The sequence below is a fragment of the Antechinus flavipes genome, chromosome 3 (genome assembly GCF_016432865.1).
Source record: "Antechinus flavipes isolate AdamAnt ecotype Samford, QLD, Australia chromosome 3, AdamAnt_v2, whole genome shotgun sequence".
NCBI lineage: Eukaryota > Metazoa > Chordata > Mammalia > Dasyuromorphia > Dasyuridae > Antechinus > Antechinus flavipes.
The window spans coordinates 556,601,105-556,612,350 of NC_067400.1; the positions used below are offsets into that span (position 1 = coordinate 556,601,105).

Sequence of the window (11,246 nt, forward strand, 5' to 3'; positions counted from 1 at the left end):
AGTTAAATGTAGCTCCAGGGTAGGTATCTCTCTACAAGGAAATAGATTACGTATCATTCTAAAGCAAAGTTTTCAGTTTACAAAATACAAAATTACAAAATAATATACTCCACATATTATAAGGCTTTGAGAAACATTCACTTATTTCTCTTTCTATCATTTCTTTTGTAACATCTGAGGGACACATCATCACAGAGAATCTGTGGAAAAGGACAGAGCTAGTAAATTAAGCTAAATACCTTATCATTGGATTCAGAGCATATCAGATATCTTGCCTCTTCATGAGACTCAAAAGCAAGGAGGATCACATAGTGACAAAACAGGAACATAAATGACAGTCTATATAGGACCTCATACTATGAAAAAGGAAGAGAGGAACAGGAGAGAAGGCTGTCAGAAGGAACTAAGGTGAAGATTTCTTATTATTTTTTTTTTTAATGTGAAGATAACAGGATGATTTTAGGGCAATAGGAAATTGACAACAGTATTGTAACTAAAGATACTTGAGAAAAGGAGTTACGGGGTAGCTAGGTAACAGAGTGGAGAGAAGACTGGTCAGTGTTAGGATAGAGCTGAGTTCAGATTCTGCCTGAGATACTAGGTGTGTGGCCTTGGACAAGTCTTCCAATGTCACAGCCTCAGTTTCCTCATCTGTAAAATGAAGATAATAGTACCTAACTCACAGGATTATTGGAGGCTTCAGTGAAATAACCCTAAATAAAACACTTAAAACACAGTGTAATGTAAATTAAATATTGTAAACAAAGATTCTTTCCTTTTGCCAAAGGTAATGTACTACAAGGGTAGAATATTGCCTACACAGAACCAAGTACTTTGCTTATTTCTTTTATTTTACTTTTTGTTACTTTTATTATAACAATAATATAACATCAAGGCTTATTGGAAAATTACTAGAGTTTTGTTGTAGTTGTTGCTGTACATTGTTGTGATTCTCACATTATATTTCTTTAGGAAATGGTGTTTAAAAGACACAAGCTGAATTAAACAACCAAACAAACAAACAAAGAATTATACAGAAGAGAAGGGGAAAAGCAGGAACCAAGCCAGGCAGAGAGAGAGAGAGAGAGCAGCTCTGGAAGCCAGAAATATGGGAGGAATTACAGATTAGCCATCTGTAAATAGGAATGTAGGCGATATAGAGAAGCAATGAGTTGTGCATATTGCCTTCCCTGCCTTGTTCTATTCATAGCATAGACAAAACAAAATCTATCTATGGAAGATCCAGCTAGTTGGATTGCTTTCTTCTTCTACATGCATATAAATGGGTAGGTATTTATGTAGATCCCAGAGGTCCCTTCCAACTCTGAAATTCTGTAAATCAATGATTTCTGAGTGACAAAAATGTAAGCAGTATGGTGAAATGTGGTACACTCTGACTCTAGAGTAAAAGGATCTTTATAGTGTCACTCTGCTACTGCTTAGTTATGTGACTTTGGGGAAAGGACTTAACCCACTGAAACATAGTTTTCTCAAGTACAAAATGAGGGAATTGGATAAAGGACTCTGGCCTCCCTTCCAGCTCTAGGTCTATGATCCTATGAGACTAAAAAAGAATGCTGAAGCTAACTCCACATCTACTCAGACAAATGGATCAGCCCCTGTACCTCTGGAGTTCTTAGAGTCTCTTGTTTTGTCTGAAATACTATCATCAGCAGGTAGTATGGGGAAGGTCAGTGTAACTTTTTTTGAGCTCATTCCAAAAACATTCCAAATCTCAATCCCCTGAGGGCACACCATTATGCTAGTGCCCCAGGTTCACAATCTAGTTGTCATTCTTGACAACATCCATTCACTTATAAAATCCTGTGATTTGTTTTCATAACATCTTTTCAACAACATCCTTGTTAACACTATTCCCACCCTGGTTCAGGTCCTCATCACTCCATCCCTGAATTAGTGCTGTGATCTGCTAGTTGGTCTCTGTTTCTAACTCTTAATTCCAGTCATGCTTCACTCAAACTGATCTTCCCAAAACATATCTGACCATATTACCGCTCTTTTCAATAAACTCCAGTGACTCTCTATTACCTTTCAAATCAAATATAAAATCCTCTGTCAGGCTTTTACAATTTGATATAACCTAACCCCTTCATATCTTTCCAGTTTTTTTTTTTTATACTTTATCCCCTTCCAATGACTTTGTAATCCAGTGTCATTGGCGTCCTTACTCTTCCTTGAATACAACACTCCATCTCCCCACTCATTTTTTCACTAGCTCTCCACCATATTTAAAACACTTTTTCTGTTTATCTCCTCTAAGTGTGCTCTATTCATTTTCTGCAAGAAGTCTTTCCCACTCTTCCTTAATCTTAATGTCTTCCCTCTGAGATTATTCCCAATTTATCCTGTTAATATCTTGCTAGTGAGTAGCTGTAGTAATGTGTAGTGTGTAGGGGGTAGTGGTTGTATGTTGTTTTATATATACTCACCCTCATTTGAATTGAGAGTTTCTTTAGAGTTGGAACTGACTTTTTTCTTTCTTTGTATCCCTAAAATTTCAATGCCTGGAAATAGTAGATCCTTAATAAAGTCTAAGTAAATGAATTATATGGGCAGCCATCTAAAAATTCATTCATTCAATTCTTTCCAAATTCTAGTTCTGTTTGTGATCTGAGTTTTTTCCTTAGGAAATTAGTTACCTGTGCTTTAGCCCAGTTTGTGGGCTTCTTAACCTTCTTAACCTTCAGCTTGTGATTTTTATTAATATATTGATAATTGCATTTTGATATAATTTGTTTCCTTTTTAATCATAATTTTTTTTTATTTTATACTTTTAAAAACATTATTTCAAGGAGGGGACCATAGGTTATACCAGACTGCCAAAAAGATCATCCATGACACTCTATACTGATGTAATCTTTGTTCAGTTCCCCTTTCTTCCCATGTCTCTATAAATTTATTTACTTCTCTCATCACTTCCCTAGAAAGATCCTTCACCCTCTTCTAAGGATTTCCCTCCTCCTTCATGTCCTATCTATGTAGGAGAGGGACTCACCTGTATTTCTAGAAGTTCTAGATACCCTGTGCCCATGTAATCACCATCTCTTGCAAGTCTCTGATCTTCACCATGTGGTAAATAAAGCTGGAGTGCTCATATAAAGTATCCAAAGGTCCCTGGAGAGTAGAAGCCCAGGTTCTATATTTTAAAGCGTCAAGAGGATAGGGGCATTGATATAATCATTTATGGATACAGGATCTCCTTTGAGTATATTCATTTAGACACCAAGGTTATAGTTACTCGCTTCTGTTTAGGAATTCATTGAAACATTATAAAATCATGAATAGGTTATGATCTTCCTCAGCCCATGGAGCACACATGCAAATAAAGTCATAGATTCAGTTAAATGTATCTTTTTGCTTCCAACTTCTTTTCCCTCTCTACTGTTCAATGACTTTTTTTCCTTATGTTTTTAGTTGGATTAAAAGCTTGAAGAAATAGGTGCTTGATAAATATTCACCATTTTTTTTTTAAAATGAAAAATGGCATATCACAAAATACTAGTGCCTATCCTCAGATTCCTTCTGATTTACCCCTACAGACCTTGAATGTATGTAGTTGATTGTATACTATAATGTGAATTCCATAAAAGACAGGGAATGTATTTACCATTTTTGTACAAGCACATTTGAAGCAGTTAATATGTACTTTTTGAAATGATGTGACTTTGAAGGTAAGAAGCTGAAAATGATTCTTACTTTCAACGTTGCAATTTTTTGCTATAAATCAAATATTACATCAATATAAAAATCTCTCTAATTTTTACCTGGTATTCACTGAACCAGCCCTTTGTGAACTTGATCTTTCCCCTTCCCATTGTCCTTCTTTTTCATGAGGAAGCTATGTGATCCACATCAAATAGAAAAAAAAAAAAGCCATGGAAAATATGGGGAAGGAAATGAAAATAAGTGGCATTTTTCTTTCTCTTTTAGTTTAAATAAGACTTGGAATTAAGTATTTGTCTGACATCAAGTAATTTCACAGAACTACAACTCTACAGAATATATACTTGATCAAGTATTCAGAATGGGGAAGAATTGTTTAAATTCTGTGCCTTGGCCAAATCCTGTCTCTAACATACAATTCCCATTTTAGGGAACATATTGTCAAACTAGAAGGCTTCTAAAGGAGGGCAAGTGGGATAATGAAGGATATTGAGATCATATGATCATTACTCTGTTGAGGAAAGGGACATCAGAGGACATTCTTCATTGAAGATGAAGAATAGGAGGCTGAGAGTAAATAACTGGCTTGCCCATATTTCACAGGTAATGTGTCAGAAGGGGGATTTGAACCCAGGTTCCCCTTCTCCACAGACATTGCATATTTCCCTTTATCATGCTTCCTTCATCAACTAGTAAAAGGATTCGTTGAAGAACTGGGAAAGTAAAACTTAGAGAACAGAAGTGGGTTAAGGAAGAAGGGAGAGAAGAAAATATAATTGCTGTCTTTAGCTATATGAAAGAAAACTAATCATGTAAAAAAGGTAAAATACCTGTCCAGAGAACAGAATTTGGGGAGATGAAGGAGAATTGATTAGATGCCACTATGTATCAGGTAGTGTGCCAAGCATGCTACAAATATTATCTCATATGATTCTGAAATTGAGCAAATTTAGGGTATTATTATCCCAATTTTCATTTGAGGAAGCTGAGTCACAGAAGTTAAATGAATTACTTGGGATCACACAGCTAGCAAAGTTTCTGAGATCAGATTTGAATTCAGGTCCTCTTGACTCCAGACCCAGAATGCTATCCACTATACCACCTAACTTCCCTATGTGGAACAGTGGGGAGAAGTTATAGGAGAGCAGACAAATTGTAGATACACAGAAAAATTCTTATTGATTCGAGCTGGTGGAAAATGATATCAGCCTCTGGAAGCCCTAGCAGAAGAGATTTTTAAATGGCAGATGGTGGTTGACTCTTTATATATAGTTTTTATTTATTTTTATTTTACTATTTTTTTGCAGAGAGAGGAAGTGAAGTAGGGGAAAAGGAAAAGAAAAGGTTGTTGTAGCAAGATTTTCTAAAAGGACGCAAATTGGGCTAGATGGCTTCAAAACTCATTTTCTACCAATTTATCTCCTTGGTTCCAACTCCATTATTATTTTCATCATGTCCCTGTGCAGGCATGACTATAATTGACATTCCCCTCTGTCTTTTCTACTACCTTTTGTGTATTGTCTTCCTTCATTTAATTGTAAGTTTGTTGAGGGCACAGTTTGTCTTTCATTTTTTTATTTGTATCCTCAATACTTAACACAAGACCTTGAACACAGAAAGCACTTAATAAATGTTTATCTTACAGTAAACAGTAGCCTTAGTAATCTTTTAAAGGTTAAATATTCTATGGGAAAGATCCTGAGACTTTATGACAATCATACTATTTAGAAACAAAATGACCCCTCTTCTTTTTATGGGCAATCCAACAACACTATGCACATCTTAGTCTTACATGGAAGCAAAAGAATGCCATGCTGAATCTGCTTCGTCTTAATTCTGTTGCTGATGGCATTAGTAGAAAGAGAAAGTAGACATATAGACATGACTCATGACAATATGAACCACATATGCCATCGATTTCCAAAATGATGGATGAAAGACAAGTGATATTTGCATTGACCAGTGTGAAGACATCTTAGTAGAGGCACTTGTCAGTCTTCTCTAGGATATCAAACAACCCCATAGCAAAGAATCATAGAGTTACAGAATGAGGAAAAAGAACTCAGAAGACATTTAGGCAAATCCATACATGGGAAAAAAATCTTCTTTACAATATAACTGACAAGTAGTCATGCAGCATTTTTTCTGAAGACCTCTAGTAAGGGTAGGGTGAATTCTTTGTCTTGAAAGGTTGACCATGACAACTGTAGAAATTGAGATAATTCTAGATGTAAGGAATTTTTTCAATTGTTTCTTTCCTCATTTATTTATTTTTCCCTCCCTGATACCAAGACCAACTCTTTACAACTTTCAGCATTTATTCTTAGGTCCACCATCTAAGACCAATCAGGAGAAATCAAAAGTTTAGCTTGAACAAGAGAACACTCAAAATGTCAGTCTTCAAATTCTTAAAGAGGTGATACATGAAAGGGTTATTGGATTTGTACTGTCCATCTCCAAATTGCAAAAGAAGGAGAAAAAGCAAGGAGCAGAGAGATGCAGATTTTTAGAATGATATAAAAATAGAGTTCTTTAGAATTAGAGCTTTTGATTTTGTGAAATAGACTCTCCTGGGACACAATATCTCAATTTTATATCCTCTCCCATCATAGGAATAGGGCTCTTAAAACAGACATTGATTGTTTTAATGAGGGATTTAGTGGGAATTCAATTCATGTGTTTAATGTACTAAATGACTTTTGAGATTTTATTCAAATATACAATTCTGTGATTCTATAAAATTTACATTACTCATATAGTATCTGAAGGTATGGGTCACATGGAAATGAGTGAATCTGAATTGCTGGAAAACAGAAGTAAATCTTTCCCTCATGTCAGCCTGACCCCCAATCTTCCTACTACACATCTGGAAATGTCCAGAAATTGCACAAATTTAAAATATGACAATAACAACACATTATTTTATGTTCTTTGCATGATGATTAGAACTAACAATTTAAAGAGAATGGACATGGACATGCACATGTCACTACTTTCAGGAATCCTGAATTCGAAACGTGCATGGCCTGTACTATTAAGCACACTTGGTTAGGTGAAATAAAGGCCATTATACTCAAAAGACATTTGATTTATTAGGGAGGCAGGTTCTTTTTGTTTTGTTTGTTTGTTTGTGTTTTGTTTTGTTTTGTTTTGTTTTTTTTACTGGAGAATAGCTCACCCTAATGAAGCATATTAAATATCCTCAGAATATAACCTGAGCTTCAGTGGAGACTTTGTCCTCTTTTGGAATATGAAACAAAAAATTATTATGATTTTAAACTTGACTTATTAATCATTTAATTTTAAATTATTCAATCTCATGTCTCAGACCTAAACATAGCTCATCTCTCTGTAATGTGTTATGAAATAAATAAATCCCACCAAAGATTTCTTAGTGGCTAAATGTCTTTAGGAAGAGACATTGAGTGTTTCTAAGAGCACAATGAGCTTTTATTGGCAGTAAAATATTGACTCTACTTGCCTGCTAGGGGATTCAAGGAGAACTTATTAGATCTTGGATTTGCATGGAGAGAACATGCGAAGAATACCACTTTGAATCTGCTTAGTTTTGATGCTATAGATGATGGGATTCATTAATGGAGGGAAAAGGAAGTGAACATAGCTCATTGCAATATGAACCACACGTGGCACATGCTTTCCAAAACGGTGGATAAGAGACAAGCCAATCACAGTGACATAGAAAACCAGAACACAGTAGATGTGGGAGACACAGGTGTTAAGGGCTTTGGTTCTCTCCTCTCCTGAGGCAATGCCCATGACTGTCTTTAAGATCAGTATATAAGAAAAAAGGATGATTAGGGAATCTAGGAATACAGTAAATGAAACCAGAACAACTGGGTAGATGCGATTGAAGGTGATATCCGCACAGGCCAGTTTGATGACATCCTGGTGGAGGCAGAAGGCATGGGAGAGAACATGGGAATGACAGTAAGGGAACCAATGGAGGGGCACTATTGGGGGAACAATAGATATACAACCTCTTAGAAGTGCTCCCACCCCAATCTTTATCACTTTGGTATTGGTCAAGATAGATGAGTATCTCAGTGGACTGCAAATGGCAATGAATCTATCATAAGCCATGGCAAGTAGGACACCTGATTCCACTATGGCGAGTGAATGGATGAAGTAGGCTTGGGAGAAGCAGACCCCATGACTAATTTCCCTTTGATCTAACCACAGAACCCCTAGTACAGTGGGCATTGTGGTTAGAGTCACTCCAAGATCAGTGGCAGCCAACATGGCTAGAAAATAGTACATAGGCTCATGAAGATTGTGGTCATCTCTGATGAGGAAGAGAAGGCTGCCATTGCCCAGAATCACGGAGATGTACACAGCAAAGAAAGGGATGGAGATCCAGTGGTAGATTTCCTCCAGGCCTGGGAAGCCAGTCAGAAGGAATGGGGCTGAGCTGATATTGAACCACATATTAGAATTCCTGCAGATTGAGAAAAGAATTCTCTTATTGCTGTGATCACAGGAATACAGGTCTCTTCTTTGATCAATCTGACTTTTTTTTTTTTTTTTACCAATTTTTCATGTCAGCAATACACTTGATTCTGTTTTTATTTCTGACAAAAGGAAAAATAACAATATTAGTATAACACTTAAGGATAAGCTATGTGGCTCCTAATAGGCAGACCCTTTCTTTAATATTTTTACTTATTTACTCTATTCTGTTCCTATATATTTCTCTTCCAAAAGTAAAGAATCACAATCAAAGAGTTAGTAGCTGGAACTATAATGGATACCAATGGATAGGGCTTCTTGTATCAGTACTCATTTGCAAGCCTTATTTCATAATCATTATGTTAGAAATTGCAGTAAATATGGCAAGTCTGTATCTGTAAATCAATTTACTTACATTGTGGGTTTTATTATTTATATTATCTAGGTCTTACATATTAAAGTTTATGTTTATTTAGATAAAAGAAACTGATGCTGTTGTTACTTAAGAATTTAGCAGTATCACTTCAGGGAGTCAATCATACAGATTCATTAACTGCTCATACTTTCATGTGTAAGATTACATGTATGTAATGTAATTTACAATAATGTAAGCTACATTATTGTGGCGTCTTTTTTTTCAATATTGTTCAAACTGACCATATACACATATTTTGTTCTAAATGTGGACCCTCAAAAATTGATTTTTTTTTCTCTGTGGATCAGTTTCTGTAATGCTTTACCAAATAGAGAGTTCTATCATCTGTTCTCCTGTATGTCTTTTATATGGCCTGCATAAGGCTGAGTGACCAAATGAATAAGAGGGAAAAGCAGAATTTCTTGTATACTCTCTCCTTATCTGACATAAATAAAACATTTTAGCTTATTAAATTCAGGAACAATGATGATAAGATTAATATCACAAATTTATATAGCAAATTAATATTTATAGTGAGACTTTTTTAGACTTGTAAGATGGAGTTTCTAATTAAGATATCTAGGTCTTACCTAGACTTGTGATTTCTTTGGATTAGGGCAAAACTTTTTATTCCAGGCCTCATTAACTTATATGGGGTCTTGTAAGTGATTGTGGGGCTTGCAGAATTATGATTTATTATGAGTAAAGGTTTGATTTGTATGCCTATTTTATATTCCCATATATTTATGGTCACATAAAAATTTCTTACACAAAAAGATTTCATAAGCCAAAAAACTTTAAGAAATCTTGATCTACAGTTCCAATGATCTTGTGATAAAGAAAGCCATCTACACTCAGAGATAGGACTGTGGGAACTGAGTGTGGATCATAACATAGCATTTTCACTCTTTTTGGTGTTGTTTGCTTACATTTTATTTTCTTTCTCATTTTTTCTGCTTATATTTGATTTTTCTTGTGCAGCAAGGTGATTGTATAAATATGCATGCACATATTGGATTTAATATATATTTTACCATGTATAACATATATTGGACTACCTGTCATCTAGGGGAGAGGGTGGAGGAAGTGGGAGAAGTGGAGGAAATTGGAACACAAGTTTTTGCAAGGTTAATGTCAAGGAATTATCCATGCATATGTTTAGAAAAATAAAAAGCTTTAATAAAAAAAAAAAAAGAAGAGACCTTAGCCTAGTGAACTCTAAGGTGAAGAGACTCTATTTACAAATGTAAGTCATTATCTTCTCTCAAAATTATTGCCTTGATGTAAAAAACAAAAAAAAAAAAAAACTATAGCACAGAGGTGTTTAAATACAAGTACCAAGATTGCACAGGCAGTTATATATCAGATTCTAGGTCTTCTTGTTGGCTCTCTAGTCCCTATTCCCCAAAACATCATAGTTTGAGGAAAATTATAATCTTTTTAAAATAAAGGCTTTATTGCTCATCATATAAACATTAAACATGAAAATGGAGTTCTAAATATTAATAGTACTGTTCTTTCCAGTACACTCTAAAACTTTTCAAATGATTGCTCTTTGAGCCTGCACTGTATATATTTTCAGTGACCTGTAACTACACTTTGACATTTGATATAATCTAAGTCATTGACAATTTTCTTTGGCCTTTGTGTCTTTGTTATATAGAAGGAAAAACCTTCCCTTAATTCCTTTTCATCTTAAGATAGTAGACATTCTCATATCTTTTTCATTCATGGTCCTAATCCAGACCATCATTCTTGTCTCTTTTCCTCTGCCATTAGGCTCCCATTCATCTCTTCAAAGAACTCTAGGATAACCCTGCCATAAAATACATTTCATTTTGATTTCCTTGGGTTAGACAAAAAACTAGACCCCAATGAACTTTTTTTTTCTTCTTTTGTTGCTTACTTGTATTTCTTTTCTTCTCATAACTTTCTCTCCAGATCTTTCTTCTTTTCCTTCTTCTTTGTACACCTACTGTTTTGAAATTTGAATGGACAGGTCACATTTCTTGGTCTAGTAGATCTTTTCCCCTTGGCTGCTTCCCTCATAAGATATGACAGTGTAGTAGAAGAGAATGGATTTAAAATTAGAAGACATTTCAAATACTGCATCTGAAATTTCCTATCTCTATGGCCTTAAAAGTCAATTACTTTATCTAGGCTTAATTTTCTTATGTGTAAATGAGTGAGTAAAACAGATGATTTCTCCAGTCCTTTACAGTTCTTAATCTATATTACTATTAGCCTACAAGTTTTCATTCCCTATCTCTTCTTCTGCCATGCCTCTCATACCACTTTATTTCTTTGCCTTATATACTTTGCATTTATTATTTGATATCTTGATATTTATTTCTTTTGTATATGTTTAAAGACAGTGTAGTAGATACTATATAGAGAAAGACAGTGTTCAGCCAGGAAAAGCCTGGTTCATAACTTCCCCCTAAACATACTAAATGTATAACCCTGGACAAGATTCATTAACCTCTCAAATGATAGTCTTTGTAATAATTTATTAACACATAAACTGAAAAACTGACTCAATGACTATGACTTTAACTTGATTCTAAAATGGTGATGTCTGAATGAATGACTCAGATTGTTAGGATTTCTTTGGTGATCTTTCCTGCGTCTCTCACATCAGTTCCAAAGATGAGTGATCCTATGACTACTTGTGTTGATC

General features: G+C 34.9%; 1 protein-coding gene across 1 annotated transcript; it reads right to left on the reverse strand.

Moving 5' to 3' along the window:
- Positions 1-7,191: 7,191 nt before the first annotated feature.
- On the reverse strand, positions 7,192-8,130 carry LOC127555336 (olfactory receptor 51B6-like). Its single transcript, XM_051987564.1, has one exon. The coding sequence runs from the start codon at positions 8,128-8,130 to the stop codon at positions 7,192-7,194; it is 939 nt and encodes a 312-aa protein (XP_051843524.1).
- Positions 8,131-11,246: the final 3,116 nt, after the last annotated feature.